Source organism: Lingula anatina, chromosome 4 (genome assembly GCF_051362555.1).
Source record: "Lingula anatina isolate TDL-2025a chromosome 4, LinAna3.0, whole genome shotgun sequence".
NCBI lineage: Eukaryota > Metazoa > Brachiopoda > Lingulata > Lingulida > Lingulidae > Lingula > Lingula anatina.
In genome coordinates this window covers 2,804,225-2,828,754 of record NC_141770.1, presented here as the reverse complement: position 1 = coordinate 2,828,754, position 24,530 = coordinate 2,804,225, and the positions used below count along the sequence as shown (strand labels likewise).

Below are 24,530 nucleotides of genomic sequence, written 5' to 3'. Positions count from 1 at the left end.
TGATTACGAAAAGATATTGCGTCTTAACTTAAATTTCCCTTACAGATACAACTCTTATACTGTGACCTGTTGTTTATATTGGCGGTGACGTGCACCCAAAACAGCTTCATAACACATTTTTCTTCCTGACACTGAAACTGCAATTTTTTGACGATAGAATTCTGCAAAAAATAAATGAATAAAACAAACAAACAAACAAACAAATAAATAAATAAATAGATAAATAATAAAAAAAAACATTATTTTCAATCTATGAGGTCAATAATAACTATGGTTTGGGCTGTCAAAACGTGAAAACCTGTACATGTGTTATCAACTATTTCGTTTTGTCAATCCAGTGCTTTGTCTGCTTTACATATCCTGTGTTTTGTATTGACAATATTGCACCGTAGCATTACGAGTGTAGTTTGAACGTGTTGGGAAGAATAGCTCCGCATACCGTGACATTTAGTAGCTGTCAAGTGACTGATCTTACGCTGCCAACTGAATTGATTACTGCATCAATGAACGTTGTCTCTAGAGCATAAGGTTTTTTGTTTGCTTCCACATCGAATAATGTTCTGTAGATTTCGTTTGAAGTAGTCGAAAAGATAGGTATAGGGCAGGTGTAAGATTGACGGTAAAGTGGCATTTGGCGTCCGATATGTGAAGATTGGAAAATAGCATGTGCAATCTTTGGTCCGTTTTACCTCTCCTCTCTCTCTCTCTCTCTCTCTCTCTCTCTCTCTCTCTCTCTCTCTCTGAAGGTCAATACCAACACACTTATCAGTAAGTACAGACAGAAGATGCAGGCATCAATGCGTCCCTTGTTTTCTGCCTTGTTAAGTTAATTTAGCGCGCTATGATGGTTTCCCTTAAACCTATCATCTCACTGTTAACATATCTTATAAAGCTTAATGTATGTTGCTTAACTCGGTGAAATAACCTTTAACATCACAAGGCGTTTAACAATGATTTCGGTCCTTGGTGCAAATAATGAAATCGTTTCTTAAAAACATAAAGATACAACGCTTCGTCACCGATCAATAAATGATTAAAGGAAATTCGATACTGTAAACGTTTTTTTTTTTTCACAATGGAAAGTGCGTATTTTCCAGTTTATGCAACGCAATGGTTTCCGTTTACAGCATATTATTTAAACCTGACTCGGTGAAAGTTTCCTGTTATGATGAAAAATACAATACTGGTCTCGTCTACAAAACGTATAGATTGTCACACGATTTAGAAATAACTGGATTTTTCTTCCAGAAGCGTGAAATGAGTTTCTTTGGGGAGTGTCTCTGGAGGCATGCGACGGCGTCAATGCTGAATTTTTGCTTTCTTTTTTTCTCGTTCTGTTTTTCCTTTAGCCTGATCTGACTCAGCGTTCCAACCAAGAGCTCGTCGATCTGGTGGTTCAACACCGCTGATGTCTCGATGCACTTGCAGTCGAACCTTTCAGCGACGTCTCGGCCCTCTGACAAGAAAAGAGAAAAGTGAAAATTAATAAAAAGGTTTACATGAATGCTCTTGATATGCAAGTGTCAATTGGCTGTCGTCTTGTTTAGTTTCCCAAAGTTGTTCAGGAGCAACCGAGGTAAATTTGTTCTCGGACCCCATGGGAACACAGATACTAGCCTATGTGCTGGTACCGAGAATTGGGTCTAAACTAATGTGGAAGATTTTCAAAACAAAGTGAAGACAAAACCGAAGTAAAATCACAGTAGTAATTTGATTTTTAATGTCTCAAAGACTTGTACTTCTTTTACTTTACATGAATGCTCTTAATATGCAAGGGTAATTGGCTGTCGTCTTTTTTAGTTTCTCAATGTTGTTCAAAAGCAACCAAGGTAAATATGTTTAATGGTTCCGTAGGACTACCTGTAGATATCAAGAATTGCACCTGAACTAATGTGGAATATTTTCAAAACAAGGTGAAGGCAAAACCGATGTAAAAATCACAGTAGTGATTTTATTTTTAAATTTTAAAAAAGTGGTTATGACGTATCTAGAAAGTTGAAAAAAAAAACCAACTGACAGCTAAACCAGATTATGGTGTGCTCAAACAACCTTTGACCCGAAAAGATGGTTTAATGTACTTCTTTTAATTTGCTGTTGGCGCAGATGCTAACGGATATTATTGGTTATAAAGGTAAACTGACAAAATGAAAAGTGATGCGGCTTTCTTGTGACGTCATTTACACCTAAACCAGTTCAGTATTTACTGTGTAACAAATAATGTTAGTTAAATAAACAAACGGTCTGAATGTATTTATATTTCTCAATAAAAATCACAACGTATGAAGCATGTCACTTTAAGCAGACTTGAAATAATAGTCAGAAAAGAACCAAATGGCCAGGAAAAACGAACACTGTCTATTTGGTAGACAGGAATGAGACAGACACACGCAAATCAGGCGCAGTCAAGAACGTTCAGCCGTTAACGTGCTGGGTAATTTCCCATAAACAAAAAGCCGGTGGGCAACTAGCATTTACCAGAGCCAAGATTTGGAACTGACAAATTGATTAACACAGTGCACGTAAATGGGGTTTTTGAAAGGGTTAGAGAATTGCGGAGGATGATTGGGCTATTGAAAAAAAGGAAATGAAATTAATTTTGTGGTTTATCAATCGCTTTTGATAGTAACTGAATGTTCGATGAAAAACTGGGCGAGAAAATATTGTTTTTGAGGCACCTTGTTCTCCATTGTGTTTCGATTTTTCTTAAGTCCTTTTCTAAAAGTGATTTATTTTCTGACGTCATAGCTCAGTAAAATGTCAGGCAAAAATAGCACCTAATGATGGAGTGTCCTCATAAGTACCTCAGTGTTAATTATAACAAGTAGCATTCAAAGAGACTAACGTGTTGCCGCAGTATTTCAACTGAAACCTCGCTGGATTTGTCGACATGTCTTCAAGCTGAGCACGGCAGGTCACCACAGAGCGAATCCATCAACGATTATAGTGGTTAACAGGGCTTTGTCGGAATACACGCTAGATCTGATTAAGTAGATGCAAATATTTCGTGACAACACGACTTTTTGTTTTTGTGTTTCCATTTGAAATGTATGAACGCAAGGCAATCTACCCCAGTTTTAGGAGAGCTCCTCCTCTTTGATTATATACGGCGCCAATCAAATCATCGTGTAAAAATCATATAACGGATCAGGAATGTAAGGCTCCATTCAGAACAGCGGACTTATTAGTCCACGAGCCAAATATGGCGACCAACTTAAAAGCTTGCCGTCTTCTCCGCTAATAAACACTGAACAGATTCCCCGTGGGGAAGTATTCAAGTGGGTCGGCCATATTTGACCCGTGGACTAGTTAATCCGCTGTTCGGAATGCGGCCTAAGATTGCAATATGGCTTAAATTACATTTTTTAATGTTTTGTCGTGTGATAAAATACAGCTAACTGCTATTGAGGAGGTTTCATGTGTACCCACTGGTGTTTTTCGCCAAAATATGCTTGTTGCGTTTTAGGGCTCATTCCCACTGTAAACATCGATCTACGTAGTTCGATCCAACTTTGCAGGGATTCCCGCTGAATGCAATCAGTTTAACTGATTAGCACCTTCCCCCTGACGTTGAGTAGGTTACAGAAAAACTGGTGATTATACGAAAACAGAAAATGTAACACAGCTTATGCATTCAAAATGGATGGTCTATGTCTAACCACAGCATTTTTTCTTGCCGACAATTGTTACCAATAACACACGTATGTTGCCAAGAAATGGCGTGTTTGTAATGTTTTATGGAGTTGTATAATGTTATTGTTTATCAGAAACATAATATCTCGTTTCCGTCATTATCTCAATGCGTATTGTTGTACTTGTAACAATACTAACAAAAACACCGCTATTTCTCTCTCTTTTTTGTGACATTTCCCTCAGTTGGCACTGAATCAGAAGCGGAGTCATTTTACACACATAATTGCAAGGTATCGTCTCACATTGTGTGTGTGTACAAGATAAAGGGGTAATCTTCCCTCACCGCATGCACTTACGTGTGGATAAACACATTGTTATTGAGCAGAAATATGTCCACAAACAAAACATTTTGAAAGATTTTATGTTTACTTACGTCAGGGTTGCCCTTAAGTAAAAATTGCTTTCGCAATTCAAGTTTCGAACATCCTTCTAAAGTTGCATACACTGTAAGGGTTACGGTATCTTTCAAACCTTGTTATGCAAAATGATTTGAAATCCAAGGCGTCCAATATCATGTTAGTTTATCATATTTTCAACGATAGATGAGAATCTGACATGGAGTGTCTTTACAGTAGGCCTATGAAAAAAATTGATAAGAATACTGGTACTGTTAATTGGGAAAAACTAGCTAAACTGCAAGGTTAAGGGTCAGGTAGCGTTGGACAAGAAGCTTGAATATAGTGCCTATAAGCTAACCGCTTTGCATGATAAAGAGTAACGCCATCTTTAACTGCGAAGATTAGCTTTTTCTGGTCTTTATTATAGCCTTTCTAATTCCAATCATTAAGTAGTCGAATACGTCATCAGTAACCGATGACGCAACTATATCTTCCGTCTGTAGTGTCGTGTTTCCAAGTCTCATTACTTCGTATTACAGCGTCTGGAAGTCTTGACACTTAATACCGCCAAATGTTGACGTGATTTAAAGGAGTGAAAAAAAGCAGTGAATGCATTCTTTAAAAAATCTCGTTAGCTACCTAGTTCACGGAAGCAAATTTATCCTTTTTAATAAAAAGGAGGTTTGAATAAGACAATGACGCACATATACAAAACTTGTTTTTTTTTTTTTTTTTTTTTTTTTTTTTTTTTTTTTTTTTTTTTTTTTTTTTTGTTAAGACGACAATCTCATATTTAAATTTCATCATCTATCTAACTTCCCCACTTGCCTTTTTTCACTTGCAAATATACATGTAAAAAAAACATCAATCATGATAAAACATTTGTTCAATCTTAAACAGATGATTTCTCGATGCTTTAAGAACAACTTTGCCCAGATAACATTATCAATGCGTTTATGCACGCAAAGCAACGATATGAAGATTTATTTGGTATCACACACACATCCTTTTTTGTTTAATTTGTCGTATTTGGACTTACTTCGCCAGTCATCATCGGGATAACTATTGATTAGCTTTACAGATTTAATGATAAAAATGACAAAGAAAGAAATGCACTCCCTGATATGATAAAACAAGTCACAATGGGTTTCTTTAATGAGATTTATGAGTTTCTTCCAGAAAGGAATGTAGTGTTTGAATATTTGGGTTGTGCCGAGAAATCACATCTGTTCTCCCAGACCTTGGGTAGATCGCCCTTGCGAGACAAGGTTCGCTGGCTTCTAGGATAAGGGGGTTGTTGACTGTAGTGCCTGTAGAGCCAGTGGTGATCTTGATTAGATTAAGGCCTCATTCAGAACAGGGGTCTAACTAGTTCGAGAGTCAAATATGGCCGACCCACTTGAATACTTCCCCACGGGATATCTATTCAGTGTCTATTAGTGGATTAGACGGCAAGCTTTGTAGTGGGTCGCCATATTTGACGCTCAGACTAGTAAGTCCCCCATACTGAATGGGCCCTTAGTCGTACTTAAATGGTCCTTTGGCTTGCAAAAATAACAGAGTGGATGGAAACAGCACTGTGTGTGTTTTTTTAAATATGTTCCATTGTGATAAAAGGCAGTCAAGCAGAATTAAATCACAGGAAGGAAGCAGAGTTTTTCTCCAGCAAAATGTACTCAAATCGATTAAGTGGTAAGATAACTACATGAATGGATGGCTGGAGTGTGACAGGAACAATACTGGTAGATCATCGAATGGCGGAAATTAATCTCTAAGTCTGAGATAAACAAGAGCCTTAATTGTTTAGTATATCTACTTGTCTGTAGTTTATTTACCAGTAGATTTGTCTGGCTGTTTGAATGCAGTGCTCAGACAGACTGAACAAATTTGGCTTTAATGAAGGTAGTAGTTATTATTGTCATCAAGCGATCGATTTGTCTTCCAAATTTAGAAAAAGAATTGGGTGTAGTTTCTGCGGTTGGGTGGCTAAGTGCTGGGCGTATTTTGGCACAGTTAGCTTTAATAAAACTAGACGAGGCTGGGCAATGATGCCATGGTACTATGAACACCATCCAGGCTTTGATGACGAAACCGGAAGTAACCCACCTAATGGACTTTTGGTCATTTTGGGCAGCCATCCTTTTCTCTTCGATATTGTAACTAGTTTGTCCCTTTATATCTTGTATATAATTTTTAGCATAATATTAAACTTCGATTCAAGCAACTTATTTTTAAACAGGCTCAAAACATTTTATCTCCCCCGGGTTCATCAACGTTTGCCTGCGTACTGGAGATGTATTTAAGGCTTAAGTCTGCCATTTTTTCTCATACGTTAGTGTTACGCGCATACGTTAGTGTTACTCGTCATCAACAGAAAATGTGTTTTATGCCTACCAAAGAGGTGAATATCTTTGTACCTACTAAGTATTTGTTGCCTTTTATATTTACAGATACTAATAAACGTATGATAAGTGGACAAGAACGACCAACGTAAGGTGGAACATACCTTCAGTTGTAACCAGCCTAGTACGGACGATATCTGTCTTGTTTCCAACCAATATTATGGCGTTGTCAATGCCTTCCTGTTTTCTCATTTTGGTCAGTAATTCCACTGCAAAGTCAAAGCTCTGCCGGTCCACAACCGAGTACACGATAACGAAGGCATCGGCGTCTTCGTGGTAGGTGTAGTCCTGAAATGAGCAGAAATAACTGCAAATTAGGACATCTTTCGATATAAGTCGATTTTTGATCATACCATAGACGGCTAAGATTTTTTAGCCGAGTAAGTTGTTTCACAGATCATAGCTGTTATCTTTGTTCCTTATGCCTTTTAACTGCGCAAATTGTTTTGGCAGTGATTTTTGATCCCCGTGGTAACAACAGCCAAACGGTATGTCAATAACAAGTTTTTAATTATTAACCACTCTTTAAAAAAGCTCTTTCATCAATAATGCAAGGTCAGCTTTTCACAACTGCCGATCTTATTGTAGCAGTTTTAAACCAGATTAAAAAAGGATGCATTTTTGTGAAGCAGAGGCCCAAATGTAGTTGAACAGTCGGTCTGCCACTATTTCTGCAACCTTTTGAAACTCTTTGAACTCGTTATTTCCTCAAATTACCATCTCCTCGGTAGAGTTAATTATTCTGCACAGAATGAAAGACTTCATGGCGTGAAAATCCATTTAATTTGAGTTTGAACAAGATTTTTTTCACGTTTGTGTAACGAGTAAACAAACCATTTCGAATTACAGGTGTTTTTTCTAGAACGGATGCAATTCATTCCTTCTGTGTCGTGGGTATTTATAGAGCATTTGTTTGTACATATTATATTTGGAAAATAAGTTAATTATGATAAGATTATATTTTAATCCATTCTTCCAAATATCACGATCGATTTTATTTTAGAACAACACATTTATTTCAGTGATGCGCCTCCCTGTTGGGCAAAAGAACCAACAGATGCCTTAATAGCAGATATTTCCTTTTGCCATTTGGAGTGGTAGAAATAACAAAGTAATTCTTAAGGATTCCTCTGGGCCAACCTACAGGATGGGGAGATGAGGCTGCAGAGGTCAGCTCGTGGCTCAAGGCCTGTGCTGGACAGATTACCATTAAGGTCACTGCTCCAAGTGATAAGTAATTGAGAAGAATGTTCTGAAATGATATATTGCCATACTTCAATCTATCCATTTATAATTACTGTTGAATTTTGATATGTTTTTTGGGGATGTCTAGTGCTAGCAAAACCTACACCTGGTTAAATTGCTGTGCTTGTCTGGAATTAGGGTACTTTTTATTGTTTCTAAATAGTGATGTAAAAATTCAATTTATTTAAATCTACCATGAAATGAAGCGCGCGTGCTCGAAACTCGAATAACGGCCAACAATACAAGAATGCACCACGACTGGGACGTGTTTCTAGGGCCACCCCAGCAGGCAGACTGATTATACAATCCTGACTGAATTGCAAATAAAATTGATCTGAATATCTTAACTGAATCTGTATAAGCGGGTGGATTAAAGCCCCTTGACTTGATTGATTTTTTCTTTAATGTTGAGTCGACATCTGTTTTTATTTGGTACCCAATGGGTATGATTTAGATTGATATGTGTTTACTCATATACTTCATGAAATCCAAACATTCTTGGATTCAAATTAAATAATTCTTCATTATAAGAAGCCTTAACGATCTACCAATCAAAAGAAAACTGGTGCAGATTATAAATAACTAATTTCTACCCGGTAAGAAATAATTAAAATCACCCCAGACAGCCTTCGTCATTTAGGATTAGGTTATTGCGTTTAAGAGAGATACTCTTCGCCCTCCAATGCCGTAATTGAAACTGAACTAGTCATTTTATGCCATTTAGGTCGATCTATTTGAAACAGTAGAAGCGATTCCCAGTGGTAATTCTTAATTCCTTCTTCTGATGTTTCGCCAACATATCAATTTCTTAGTTTACCGCAAGGGACTTTCTGATTGGAGTTAAAACTTATCAACTTCGTGCCCTATCGAACAAAAACGAATGTGGTTAAATGATCAAATTCGATAGAAAATCCTTCACCCTGAGTTTCCGAGGACTAGTGGTAAATCGCTTCCTTTTTCGTGCGCCTCAATAGTAAATGACCAACTACACCAGAGATACTGCAGCTGGCGTTTCACAGTAATGGTAAATCACGCCCTACCTCCATATCTAAGAAATCCTCTCTAACAAGATTTTTTCACCCTGAGTATGCTAGTATTACCCTAGGCTCTAGATTTCGGTTTTGCCAGCTCGATCTTGATTTCATATATAACCCATATCAGCAACACACTGTAAATCCAACACATGAAAATGTATAGCAAGCAAGCTAGCTTTACAGTGCCCTGACACTCAGGCTAGCGAGTACGCGAGTACTAACAAAACCAGCGCCCCAACCCTTTCAAAAAGGGAATTTTGGATTCGCTGGTGAATTACAATGTTTTTTATCCTACATACATTTAACAACAAGTGATATTAGGCTCAATTACCACCAGAGTTTAAGTTAGTGTAGATTGACGATAGTCAGTCGAGTCTTTGAAATGATATAGATATTTGGATATAGCTTCGTGTGCCCTCTTCCAGGGTGGTAGATATTATAGGCACATTTTCCACAGTTAGAAGATTGACCATATTTAGCTAAAAACATTATCTGTAAACATCTAGTGAAAAATCAATCTGTGACCCTGGTCGAGGGTCAGCTTTGTGTACCAGTAGCTACACTGTATATACATGTAGTCATCAGTGAGCTGGGGCGGATTCAGAGATATTTTCTAACAGTCTTCCAAATTATCTTTGTTGATCCAGCCTTCATTTTTGACCGTCTTCCGACAAAAAAATTGATGCCCGTCAATGTAAACCAAAAAAATCTGACCGTCTTCCAGAAGACCAAGAAGACGGCCTTTATATGCCCCTGGTGAGTCACTATCATTTAATAACTGGAAATATCAAAGCTAGTTTTAGTTACCTGGTCATGAGGAGGGTCAAGAAAGTACATTTCGGACTCCACACCGTCCAGTAGAACGGACACGGACTTCTCTGCAACTTCCTCTGAAAGAAATAAACAGATGGCTTAGATCATGTAATTTAGGTCGCCTTTAACTGAGTAAGTCATTCTCTCTCTCTCTCTCTCTCTCTCTCTCATACGGGCCTGTGATACCACGATTAACTGAATATTCGTTATCACGAGATATAAATATTTTACAACAGACTATTCGGGCGTAAATGACGAATGTTTGACATTAGGTCTGGAAATATACACAAAGTGAGGGAAGCATTATTTTTTGCAACTTTGGTGGTAAAACATTTGTTTTTTTGGTTTTGGTCAGGAGTAAAATATTTATCTCGCAAAGCCTTAAAATTTAAAGGAAAATGAAAAAACTTAAGATTATATCAACACTAAAATGCAGCGGACATAGAAAGGAAAGCTGTTCCCCATATCAGCACATGTAGGATTCGAACCAGCCTGCTCCATAACAAAAATCATATGACCTTGGAAGTTTCGTTCATCTTATTAGGACCCGTTTTTCGTGAAGGTCGCGTTAATTATGTGTATTATCAAAACTCAGTTTCAAATACACAGGTGGTTTAGCATAAGATACGGAAATGACAATTTTTGGCTGAAGACGGTAAACCGGTCCATAGATTTACCGGCCAAACGTGTACTGTAACACTACAACTTTTTTATGTATTTATATATCAATCAATCCAATCAGTATCGTTATTAATGCACAATATTGATGTTGATTAAAATCATTTAAATCATACCGTTTATTTTGCTTTTTTGTATTTGGATCATAAGTCCAAGGCGAAACAACACAGACGCCGTTACGCCGTCAATGGCAGCAACTTGTACGTGTCCGTTAGCTGTGGCAGTCTCAACGACGTCAATGGTAATAGAAAGCTTAGTTCAACCTTTTCAATTTAATTTGTCCCGACACATCTCGTAATCTGCTCTCTCACGCGAATTCATTGAATATCCTAAGATATTTCTTTCTGTGGTTTAGACGCACGTTGATTATCGAGTGAGTCCTGTTCGGATTCCTTAGTATATTAATGCGGTGCCAGTTCCAATACATTTTATGGACATAAAAACAGTTATTACAAAGCAATAGTTTTTTCCTACCACTACAATCGTGAGAGAGGTGACACGATGAATATCTAGAGATTTTTGCACCCTCTCGTCCCTAACTAACATCCTGGGATATAATGTTTTACAATTTTACACTGGACTATTTAGGTTTAGGGATATCAAGTCGAGGATATGGCGCTGACCGATCGCTGTCATAACTTGTGTTTGATTGACCTGTACAAGCTGGTGTTAATAATAATTTGAGACGCGCATGTATCGCAAATACATGTACATGCATGTGCTCTAAACAATGATGTATGTATGGGGAATAGGGCGCATCGGGCCTGTAGATGGTTATTTCAAAGGGAGGGGTCTCTCTCTCTTTCTCTCTCTCTTTCTCTCTCTCCCTCTCTCTCTCTCTCTCTCTCCTGTATGTGCTTATGTCTGTTTTGTGTGTTTCACATACTACTGTATTTCATCGTCCATCGGTCATTTCTCTTTTGCCAGTTGCCATTTGCCTACGCCTGACATTCTACGTGCACGTGTACGTTTGCCAGATAAAGCCGACCCAAGACTGGATTCGCGTGGATACCGCTATGGTCTTACTAGCCTGACCCAACCAGGTCATTGACGCCCATCTATGCTGCTTATGTGAACGGTTATTTCATTATATCTGCCTATTTTCTAGGAAACAAATCGTATTAGTCACATCTATGAGTCAGAAATCTGTTTTCAGAAATATCGAACGTGAATAATTATCAAGGACCTGATAGTATGGTGTAGTGCCCGTTTGAAGTAGAATGTCCCACGGTCCGATATTAGTACCTTATGACTTCACACCAAGGTGAAGAGTTAAATCTTTCAACAAATTAATACCCTAATATGTCATGACTTTCTTTTCAGTCATAACACCTGGTAATTCTGCAACTGTGTTTAATAAAAAATATTGAAGTATTTATAATTAAACCCACAGGCGCGTTTTTTTTTTTTTTTAAGAGAGGCTGAAGTTGAAACGGTACAGAGCTGGAGACGTGGAGCATGGGGTTAATTAAGAGAGAAAAATAAAATGTCACAAAAATGTCAGAAAAGTACTCATAAAATCATATCGCTGTATTCCCCCGCCCATACCTCAATGGCGAACAATTTTATCTAGGAGCTGGTTAGAGAGCCACGCTGTCTTTACTCAATGGTAGACTGTAGTAGACACAAAAACCCGATAATTTCCCTTAGATGCAGTTATATAGACGTCAGATCATATGTCTTTGTCCTTATGTGGACAGAAAAAAGTCTGAAATAGTAAGCTCTGGAGTATTCACAAATGGCGGCGCGAGTACTAGCAAGCTGATATAGTCTTATGTACAAAATGCAATTATGGAGAAAAAAGCTATTCACTTCCTACTGAAACAAATCATATCCTTACAAAATGACTTGTTATTCCGTTTCACTTTTCCTCCCTGAAGTTGTTATCTAGACGCTTTTCATAAATGTAATCAAACTAGAAGGCGCCTAATGTTCATGATATATTTGATTGATACTAAGGTTGAATTTGATATCGCCATTTGTAATTCTCTTGACTATAATCTTACAAAGATATCGGGCTAGGTGGCATAGTGCATTAACGCAAAGACGCCACAGCAATTGCAGTGAGATACGGAAATGACCAACCCTTCTCCGAAACTGATTTGAAAACATTTTTTGCGATTTAGTATTTATTGTGAAAAAACACCCGACCTTGTTATCATATCCAAATGTAGACAAGTCAATGTCCAGGGGGAATTTCATTGCCTTCTCTTAAACCTCATTTACACTGGACGGCGTCCTTTCTGCGTCTTTTGTTCGACCATGTGAAACTGGCTGTGGCAGTAGAAAGGAGGCATAAGCATCGTTTTGGTTGCAGAAAAAATGCTCAATGATCAGCCAGTTGTCGGCACGTAAAATATTTTTTTTTACTCCCAAACGGGACTGTACTGCGGGACGCAGAAAGGACGCCGTCCAGCGTAAAGGGGGGGGGGGTTACCTGAGATTTGCCTGTATTAAGTCATTGAAAGCATTTAGTTGCGTCCTCTGGTAGTTGACGTATAACTTAATACATGGACAGCCACCTGGTGGTAATGCGTGTGACAATAAAACGCGTCACCACACGTGAAAATATATAACGTTGTAGGGAGGTCGAGTGGTAACTGGTTTGCGGCGGGCATCATCACGTTTTTACAGTCATGCGGGCGTTTATTAGAAAGGTCTGTGGGGAGGGGTTTGCATACTGCTGACCTTAAGATTACTAAGTAACTTATTTGTCAGTTTGTCTGGCAGATAAATCTATATCTTCACCTTGGTGCACTTCCATGTCTAAAATCTCTTTTAAGGCCATCTAGATTAACCCACTCCGATCGCTATAACAACGCGCTTCAGCCTCTTAATTAATTAAAACCCATCCCTCGTCACTCGAAGCTCGTTTAAGCCCGTTCCGTAACATTAAGACCCATGAACTTAATACGGACACATTGACGTCCAGTGGTTTTCGGATTTAGGATTTACGTGTGTAATAATGACCATTATCACAGAAAGGGGCCAGCGCTGGAAGATGGGAAAATCGACTTAAATGCGACGGCACCGTAGTGGCCGCTGAGTAGGCTGCCTGCGCGGGGAATACCAGGGACAGAAACACTGAAAAGCTGCGAGAGACATGGAAGAAATGTTTGCAAAAATCGGTTGATAAATTTGGTATGAGATAAATCGGGTTTATGGCGTGTGAATTAGAAGTAGTGACAATGAAATGATTTGGTACAAATATGCAGGTTGTAAACTTATAATTAACTGAAAAGAAGGTGATATTGCAAAATCATGTAACTTAATCAATATTATTTATATATGTATTAAAGGGACTTTCCACAGAATTCACCCGCCAAAATGAATTTTTCAATCCGGAAATCATTACTCGACCAATTCTTGCACTTGGATTTTATGTTTTATTCCATTTTCATTTAATAATTAAGTTCAAAATAATTGGCCAGTCTTTTATAGCGGCATCTGTTCAATCGGTTGATGCATAACACTGGTCTGCATGTATTTTCAATTGTTTTCGGAAATGAACAGACGCTAACGGCTTGTTTACCCATTAGCGTCGGTTCATTTCCGAAAACAATTGAAAATGCAGTGAGAAACTTGAATGAAGAAAAAAATTCAGGAAACTTGTGTTTTGTACATGTTTCGAAAACAATTCCAAGTACTGGACCGATACATAGATGTCATGTTGTTGTTTATTTAAAAAAAGGCAGATGTTTTTACTCTCTGGTTCCCGATTTTAAAGACCTTGAAGCTTTTCCTTTCCTTTGCACCTTTATCTTTCCAAGAATAATTTCTCGCTTCGTCTCTTGTACGAGCTCTAAATATATCTTTCTTGCAATGCTTCTTTTCTTGAAACCCTTGAAGTGTCTTTCAGAATAAGATTTATACAAACGATTGAAGGTCGCGTTTCCACTTGAAATAATGTTCAGCAAATTATGTGTACGGTTTTGATCATGATGACGTCGGCGATATCCAGCTCCGTATATCACGTGACAGTGTGATGACTGCTGGCATAGCGGGCTTGGTGACACATGTATTTATATATTAAATTTAATTTTTCATTATATTCTATGCTTTATGTACAATTCCAGTCTACATCACTTTGCCTGTCAATCTATCAACGTGAAGTTATGTTACGTGTAGACCTACTGTTTTATCGAAACTTACAATATCGATATGATTTCAGTTTAAAAAAATATTCAAAAATTTCTAAAAAGATATTCAAAAGTTATTAGGGATTATATCCATCTAGTGAATTTATCATTTCTGTATAAAAAAAGAAACCGATGTTGATAATATTGATAATATAAACGTACCATAACTGCCCAGTTTATTTATTTATAACTAGTAATACTGTCAGTTGAATTAAAAAGACGGTAATAGAAAGCTAAATAGCGTCATTTTATATCAAAATGAGTGAGAACAAAATCAGTAAGTTATTGCCCCATAAGTATCAGCACTACATGTACTTGCATTAGCAATAAAAGTAAACCACCAGCATCAGTGAGAAACGCTGTTGCCATGCTAACAACGCAAACAGTTTGCTTAAAAGATATAAAGATCGACATCTAATGAAAAACAGGTTTTTGAAAAGGATCAATAATGCAGGTCAAGTTTTTTTTTAAATATATTAATGTTAACTCAATTAAGAAAGGCCCAACATGCCAATCAATCCCCGGTTTGGATAGCCGGATTAGAAGTAAACTGCCTCTGGAGTATTGCGGACATTCGAAAATTTGCCGATTGCGTGTCAGAAAGTACATGTGCACGTACAATGATTGAGGACAACATGGCCGAAAATTTTATAGCGCTGAACTCCTTCCGATGAAAAAGAAGCAACCACCTGTATGGTTGCTTATTTACAGCACTGTTATTCCATAGTTAGATTTATGGAAACATTTGACATAAATATAGCAATCTACAAGTATGTAACATTAAGGACATCCTTATATGTAACGGGTGTACTAAATCCGCCACTGCAATGTACAAGTATGTTACTCTGAGGACATCTTTTCATGTAAATGGTGTAAAATAAGTCTTTAGCTCACACCTCTAGTTTGGCCTTTTCCTTGTACTCACGACATCTATTCATCTCATAACCTACGTAATTGGCCAATCTTACGTCCATGATGTTGCCATCCAAATCAATATACTGTTGATTAAGGGGAGTTTGGGTCAAAGCAATAGTTTTGCACAGTACCCTTATTTAGGGATGTATTTTACCGTTGTTTTAAAATACATGAAGATGGCTATCTCACTCACTAATACATGTACAAACTGCGTGTGTATTGCAGGTAAATGTTGTACAGGCGAAGGGATCCTCTTCACCTCGATACTCAGGGTTATAACCTGTTAAGGGGGGGGGGGGGGGGTAAGGCCATGGTTATCGCGTGACGTCTGTGATTGACAAGGCACGCCGATTTTCAGGATTTCGTCAATAATCAAAACATGTTGTCTGTTTTCTTTCTGCTGCGGCAAGCGTAAACAAGGGCGATTCTAAGAACGCTTACCTCAAAGGATGTTATTGTCAATTCGGTTTATTTTTAGTATTAAAAAAACAACACCTGAATTCCCATGTTTACGACTTCTAAGCGGAACTCCGTCTCCGTCCACGTGCTTCCTTTCTTTATTACGTGTAAATGCTGCGATCAATCACAATTTTCAAACGTTTATATCTTCCTATACATACCCGTTCCATGTCCAGTTTATTTAGGATAATTTTCAAGGCAGTTAAGCCAAATGTTTAATACAGATCGAGATGGGGTGCATTATTTGAAACCACTGTAGTTATTTCTAAATTGTCTGACTGCATTTAAGAAAGATTGCCAATAAAGATGGCATAAATAGAAACAGCATTTAAGTTGCAGTAGTAGTGGGCGGCGGCGGCCCGTAATGAACGGATTTCCTTGACTTTGTTATAAGGCTTCCTTAGCAATCAATAGAAAATACACTGCTAATACTCCTCGTCCATTGAAACTCACAAAATGTTGTCGAAGGTAAATGTTTATGATTATTCTTATATTTTATCTAATGTAGTGTGAACACTTAAGGGAACTCTTGTCTCGGTGTAATTAATTAGTGAAACCGTTTAAATCAATCAGCGAAAGCCTTTTAATGCTTATTTTTAATAAGGAAAAAAGACGGGGCTACAAAGTAAATGCAAGTGATACTGGGAACTTTTAAAAGCTGAGCGTCATAAGGAAGTGCCACCAACGCAAAACGATCCATCAATCTTTCCGAACGCTTCCAGATACCAGGCTAATTATGATGAGGATGCGCAAATAAGCCCAGATGGTAATAACGTAAAAATAATTACAGGAGAAAAAGTAACTGTCCAGTTTACACAGTGAATCTGCGGTACACATGCGAGCGTGCGCACATCTTACCCACGAACACAAGGATCTTTTGGACAGAACCATCTGACGCAAGTCTAAACTGGCCTTATAATGGGTGGAGGTCGTCTCATCGTGAATTTAATGTCCGTTTTTGTATAATATGACTATCCAAAATATCAGCACAGAGTTTTCATAAGAGGGATACAAATGCCACAGATAAGCCACGCTGAGCTTAAGTGCTAGCATGGACCAATTTACCAAGTATACCCCACCCTCGAGTTTGATTTATCCTTCGAAAATATCTACAATATACCATTCCCGCCCTCACTGAAAGCGTTGATGAGGTATACAAATCAAGGTATTTTGAGACAGGCATAGGACGCCTTTACCTTTTAAATGCCCAGACATCATATTGTGAAAGATGCATTGTAAGGCAAGTAAGGGTCATCTTAAACATGGTCAAAACAAATCAGTTAGCGTCCATTAAAGACGTGGCGAGATTAACTTCATTGTTGTTCCAAGTATTCCATCAGTTTTCAATTAAGCGACACTCGACATGATCACACTTATGTCCACGTGCTAGTTAAGTCCCTCAATATCTTGGACACAAGGAGTGTTTTGCGGACAAACCAGGTATAGACCACTTAATGCTAGACTCGAGAAGCAATTAACACATGGACTGAATCATGTATGTTTTATAAGAGACGAAAGAAGTGGATTGCGCCTGGGAAAAGAACGAGGGACTTATACAAATAACAATAGCGGGAGTATTGTGTGTATTAATAAGACTTAATTAAGACTTAATAGATATGTTTACAAAACGCCATGTTCATAAAAGTTCAGGGACGAATGTATTACATGTGTAAGAAGAGGCAAAGCAAAATTAATTCGATGGCCAGACTGTGTAAATTATGCACTTATCAACCGGCGATAAATTCTCTCTTAAATAAAGACTGAGCGTGAGACGTGTGAGAAATGCTCATTGATATAATGGCACTTTCAGGATCACCTGAGTAGGTACTCATGACAGGAATAGATTGTGAGAAAACGGTTTATGTAATAGCGTGAAGAAGATATGAGAAAATATGTAGAGTATAAATAGAATAAAAATAGCTGCTAAGCCCGGTGTATCTTAAGTACCGAACGGTTCTGGAAGATAGATATGTCTGAATTGAAACGATGTGGCACCAATTACCACTAACCTACTACTCCCTGTTTTTGTTCTTTGTACTTGAAAACCTAGTGCACGGTTATTTACCATCGCGCTGCAGCTGTAGTTTGTCCTGAAATCAGACAAGCAGTGTTCAAAATAGTAAAAAATAAACTGACTTTGCCCCCCCTCCCCTCATCACGACTGTTTTGGCATCAAGCACTTGTCGGGTCGTGTACAGAGATTCAGCTCGGCCAACTCTTCCATTTGGTTCAAATGCACTGCACCTTTTCAAACCGTGAACTGAATCTTGGCAACATTTTAGCTCTAACAAGTACCTGTGAAATAGCCTTTTTTTCTTTCATGTATCCATATTTCTCCACAAATGTGAGAAGAAACATTGCGCAAGAGGAATAAGTTGTTCCACCCTTTCTGTAATGGCATATCTTTGCTTGCTAAATAGTCGTCTGAATAGTGCTGATATTATACTTTGGAAATACGAAGGCTTGTCATCAAGAAAACAAACAAAAAAGCAAACAAACAAACAAACAAACGCAGTCGGTTTACTTGACACTTAACAGTTTAGCAGCATATTAACCGATAGCCGTAGTAACATGAAGCTAGTACGTTTAGATTAACCCAACCCTTTTGATTAACTGTAAAACGACCACTCTTTATTTCTAGCGATATTGGACAATGAACGCGTATGGTGCCATAGAATGCTCTAACTTTCTCTCCTAGATTTCCCACCATGCACATATTTTCAGTCCGAACTTATCTTACAGTAATTTTGCAGTTTAATAAAGCTGACTAAATGCGATTGCTGGATCGATCCATCAATTTGTATATGTACGAGATCTTTAATATTCGAACCGTTGGCGTCTGCCATAGCTGTCTGTAAATGAAGTGGAAAGATAGCGAAAAAAATGTTCATATTTCACATCAAGATTTCAAAAAACGATTTTCATATATCATTCACCGACGGTAATGTATTGCACAAATATTTAACCTTACGAAAAAAGTCAATGCACGTGTAACAGTTGTACATGTATATTCCATTGCAAAATACAAGATTTCAAAATTTTTTATCACTTGTGTAACAGAAAAAAACAGCTATCATTTTCGATATATTGCATGACATAATGAACGATTTTGATTCAGATTGTGAAGGTAAGTGACTTTACGTTTCTAGAACAAACGAAGACAGAAAGACCATTCGAGCTCTCTAGCAGCCACCCAAAAACTGAATGATCGCATTAGGCAGATACATTTAGGATTTACTAAATATATACAACAAAATGCACAGTGTCACTATGCACAGGTGCCCTCTACCAGGACGGCAGGTATTATAGGCATTTTTTCAACCAGCCACGGGTAAAAGATTGACCATATTTAGCCAGAGACATTGTATGGAATATCTGGTGAAAAATCAGTCAGTGAACCCGGTAGAGGGTGATGCACAGATTTAAAGGTACAAAAGACGGTTTTAAGTAACACACAGACGCCATTACCGAGATGTGTAATGACATTATGTGGCAGCCTTCTTGACCGATTAAATTTCTTCTCAAACATTAAATTTTCAAGAGGAGTGTTCATCAGAGTATATTGCATCTGAAAAGCAAGTGAGTAGTATACATGTGTCATCATCGAAGCACAGACATTGTTCGTGCCCAGAGTTCAGTTGTTCCAAGTCCTATGACCGTAATAATTGCTGAATACCCGTAAATGTTAGAAGTTATTGTTAAAAATAAAAGGCTGCATGTGGAAAGGTACATTTATAGTGATTGTCAGATGTGAAACGTAGGGTTTCATCTTTATAAATGGTCTAAAAGCCCACAAATACTGCACTAGCATGTGGGCCAAGCTCACACTGGAAACGTTTTAAAGGGAAATGGCCCGAAATCACCCTTAAAACCAAACATTCCTGAGGACTAAATCACCTTAATAACTACTCGTACAAATATAATTTTTCTACAATTTCGTCATTTTGACAAAATATTTGTCTAAAATAAGGATGCCGCGTGTTATTGTTTCTTGCACTGTTAGCGACAAAATTATCTCCTCGTGCAAGTTGCTACCCGTATATCATCAGGGTCTCTGGTTTGTTTTCTGCGTGAGCTATATTATGCAAACTTGTAAAGCCCCCTTTACACTGGACAGCGTCCCAAATAGTACGGCCCCGTTTGAGAGTAAAAAAAGAATTACGTGCCGACAACTGGCCGATCATTGAGCATTCTTTCTGCAACCAAAGCGATGCTTGTGTCTCCTTTCTACGACCACAGCGATGTCAGTTTCATGGTCGCACAAAGGACGCAGAAAGGACACCGTCCAGTGTAAATGGGGTTTAACCACTGATATTTGTTGAAAGCCAAGACATCAAGGCATATTTTTCGTATTTTTATTTTATACATTACATATTTTATTTTTGCCGGTGAATGCTTGTTTTATAAATTTTGATTTAATTTCAAATATGTTGTTAGAATAGGTTCTCTTGCGAGCACATGTCAATGATAAAGATTCAAGACAATATATTTACAATACCTTTAGCAAAATGAAAAGTTTGCAGCTATATTCTAGCAAAATTGCAGCAACTAATTTGCGGGAGTTTGCAAGAAGAATTGTATTGCTGCTAATTTGCAACAAATTTGCAATAACAACTAAAGTTTGCAGCAGGTTTGCAAGAAAAGTCTTTATGTTCTGGCAAATTTGCAACAAAATAGCAGTAAATTTGCAAGAACATATTAAGTGTGCAGTACGTTTGCAAGAAAGTATTCAGGTTCTTGCAAATTTGAAACAAATTTGCTGCAAATTCGCAGCAAATTAGCAGCAAACTTGCAGCGAATTTGCAAAAATTTCTTGCAAGTTTGCATTTAATTTGCCAGAGAAATTGCAGCAGGCCTGATATTCTGCTAAGGGTAGTCTAAATGAATCTGGGGGTGGACGGATGCTCGAAGTAATTACCAGACCACTCGATAGCTTAAACATGAGATTGAAGATTTCCATTTTTAAATTATTTAATCTGGTGGTCTGGCCTATTTCCGTTCCTATAGATAGTTAGTCCTGTTCTTAATATACTCATCCATGTGTATAAGCACATCACTAACCGCCATCAGTGAACTTTCAGCTGAACCAATTAATTGCTTTCAAAGCCCACGACTTCCTCTGATCCAGGGTTCGTCACATGCACTAGAATTTAAATGCGGGTCTCGGACAAATGTTTCGAAACACCATTAGCCCTCAAGGTCTTCGATATCTATCAAGATAATACTAGCGGATAATTCTGACCGCTTTCTCAAGATCTTCGTGTGTAGATCAACGCTCAACATTCGTAGCAGTGAGTGGATCCAACGTTTAACCCCCAGCTTTTAAATTTCGCACTACATGATACAGCAGCAGCAATTTTATGTAGGTACACATGCATCTACATGAAAGGGACATTGAAAACAAACTAGCATGAATTGTGTAAAATTAAGTACATTGGGGCGGATTGAGGCGGTCTTCTCGGTCTTCCGGAAGACGGTCAAATTTCTAAATTTTTACATTGACGAGTAGCTATTTTTTCTGTCGGAAGACGGTCAAAAAATGGAGGATGATCAACAAAGGTAATGTGGAAGATCGACTGTCAGAAAATATTTCTGGATCTGCCCCTGATTATTTACAACGCACTCATACTAATAGCAGTTTCTTTATTAGTACATACACCATGCAGACGCAATTTATATAGGCACTTGTTAATGATAGATGTCGTATTTAGATGTCACACCTTCAACACCCATGAAAAAGATACGTCAATATAAGAACGACCAAATGATTAGTTTGCTAAATACAGTAATGTCAAATGTGAAAAACGATGGAGTTTCAGCACAACCGCCTATTTTCTTGTGAAATGTCATTCTTTGCCTAGGTGCACACGATCCGGCGAAGGCGCCATTGTGTAATAAAAATGGAATTAAAAGTAAGGTATCAGATTAATCAATGTGTCATCAATTTTAATCAACATTGGCATTAACGAAACTGATATCTGAGCACCGTCTTCCATTTTCAGTTATTGACGCAGAGATATTTAATAAAATCGGGCTTACGAAATCCACATCTATTGATTAATGTCGCACGAGGATTACATAACTTGGGCCATTGAGACAGTGCCATTAATATCGAAAGGCGACAAGTACCTTGTTTGCTGACAGTCTTCGACAAGAAAAAACTAATTTCGACTTACGAAACCTACTTATCTATATATTTGTACTTAAGCAGTATATATTACATCAGTCGTTACGAAAAGGCGATCCTGTCAACACTTAACTTAAACTTAAGACTTGTGGTTAACGCATCTAATCGTAGGAATTAAGCCATTCCGATTTCTTAGTTGCTAAGCCAAGCGCTATTATTCTGTAATCACGGTAAAATATCTTGTGTTGGACTGGTCTTTTATATATAATTATGGTAAGAAACCTACATCAGGGGTCTGATTTCAGAAAGAACTTAATTTGCCCAAGAAAGCACTCTAAACTGAACCGCTCGTTTCTACCACGAATACGAAAAGCTGAGCAGAGTGTAGTGGGGTTTGTGTGGGGTGGGGTGGGTGTGTGTGTGTGGGGGGGGGGGGGAGGGGGAGGGGGGGCAAAGAGAGTCCACAAAATCTGCGTATTTCTTATGAACTTCTTATGTATTTCTTTTGTACACATTTTTTCATTTCATGATGAATTTGACTTCTGGACAAAACAGCCCTAACTTCAAAGCACCGCTAAATTCGTGTTCCTGCTGTTGCAATTAGGATCAAATGGGTTGATACTAGTTCAAGGAGGGGCTGTATTTGCCACACAGGTGTGATGCCAGTTAGAAAACTAAAAATAAAGAGGTTAGCAGCTTGAGCATAGGTGCTTCTTTAACAAAAAAGAAAAATGTATCTCTCAGAAATATGCATGTGCCTTTTGTTCAAGAAGGACAGACTATCTCAATACGATTAACTGAGGATTTAGAGACACGCTAGTACATTTATATCTTCATTTTAGGCCAACTTTTTATACACACCAAAAAGAGATTTTGCACGTCAGATCAAACATATGCTTGATTCCTGACTGAAACCTGTTTCCCCATAGGATAAAAAAGGCAAATGTAATTCATAGGACAGAATGGAATGTCAAACCCAATGGACCCCCCGCGCTTCTTTCCATGTCCACCAATCAATACAATCTTAACGTGACATTCACTCTAAATGCCAAAGTGGAATTTTCTTACCTAAGAATGGTAATTAACCAGATGAAAATGATTGAGTGAACACTAGCTTTTATCTTTTATCTACCCGACAGAGTGGCAAATGGATATTTTCCTTGAGAAGAGGCAGTTACAGGAAATGGAACGAAAATCCCAAGGCTAGATAAGGATACGCGCTAACGCGCGTGAATACATGCACTCTATTCCGCTTACATTCACACGGCCTTACATATAATTTTATATTGTAATTGAGAATATTAAAAGAAAAATATATGATATTTTTTGAAAATGTGGTCTCCGATCAGAAGCTGCTTTATCACAGCGTACCCTACAAACGCGGAGAAACACGAAAGAAGTAGAACTTACCAAAACTCGCGTCGAAGGCCCCCATGTATTCTGAGGTCATAAATTGTCTCGTGAGGGACGTTCTGCCCACATCCCCGGCGCCAAAGATCACCACTTTGTAGGACGGGCGAAACTCGCTCGAGCCGCTTCCGCAACTTCTGTGCGTCAAACTTCCTTGGGAATTTACACTGGAGGTGCGCTGCCGGAACTCCTCCTCTGTGACGAGAGAGCAGAAATTGTCCAACTGCCCCATGCTCTGGTTGCTGCCGGTGGTCTTTTTCTTGTAGGAGTCCCCTCTATTTTTCAGGCCCTTTGACGACAAGGTAAACGATCGCACGCGCTGAAGTTGACCGTTCCCTGCGTACTCCGGAATGGCACACACGGCCGGTGGCAGGGGTTCGTCCGCCGATTGGCCGCGTCGGCGGCAGTGTTTTGCCGGCATGCTCCACGTTCTGGGGCGTGGGTTAGGAGAGAAGAAAGTGTCGCCATCCCGTGGGCGCCAGTCCTTTTTATTTTCTGAATTCGCACGAGAGCGTATTGGGGATAAAGAGTGAGGGAAATAAAGCCCTGATGATACGGGTGAGTTGGGACTGGTTCCACCGCTGGTTCTCGCCATATCAGTTTGAACCTGGGCCGAGTAAAGGTACTTAGAGCTGCAGTATTTCAAACTGGGCGCCCTACGCTGCGGTGGTTTATTGCTATTGACGTCGCTGGCGGCTTCCGTAGGAGAAAGGTTACCTCCGCAATCATCAGTTCCATTACCTGTCGAAATTTCACCGACGGTGTGACTGTGATGGAATTGGTGTTTCTCAGGTATTGCCACAGGCGTCGAAAGCGTGCGCTTCGCATCTCCTCTCATGATGATCAGGGGCAGTGAGTGAGTACGGTGCGACTGGGTCTTTGAGTACGAAAACGGCTTCTTTGTCGTTCTAAATGATACAGCTCAACACGGCAGATACTGTCTTGAAGTTTCTCTCACTTGATGAATAACCGTGGCAATTACAGAATAGCCCAGAGAAACTCTAGGTAATATCTGCATGCAGCACACATAAAATATTTACACTAGGCAATATTGTATTCGACTTAGATCAAATAATCGCTGACTAAGTATTTATATGAGGAGATACGATCGATGTCGCGGCATTTTTGCTGTTATTGGCCGGCAGCTGGTGACGTCAGACAATGCGAACGCTGTGCGTTGTTTTTAAACATAGGTATGGGGATGCCAGGTACAATCTTCATTACTTAACGTAAACATCACGGCAGTAGAATATACCTACTTGCACGCAGGAGTCTCCTTA

General features: G+C 38.6%; 1 protein-coding gene across 1 annotated transcript; it reads right to left on the bottom strand.

Moving 5' to 3' along the window:
• Positions 1-694: 694 nt before the first annotated feature.
• On the bottom strand, positions 695-24,308 carry LOC106166932 (uncharacterized). Its single transcript, XM_087010314.1, has 4 exons — positions 23,251-24,308; positions 9,517-9,599; positions 6,535-6,718; positions 695-1,456 (listed from the first exon to the last, which is right to left on the bottom strand). The coding sequence occupies exons 1-4, from the start codon at positions 24,086-24,088 to the stop codon at positions 1,194-1,196; spliced, it is 1,368 nt and encodes a 455-aa protein (XP_086866440.1). The 5' UTR covers positions 24,089-24,308; the 3' UTR covers positions 695-1,193.
• Positions 24,309-24,530: the final 222 nt, after the last annotated feature.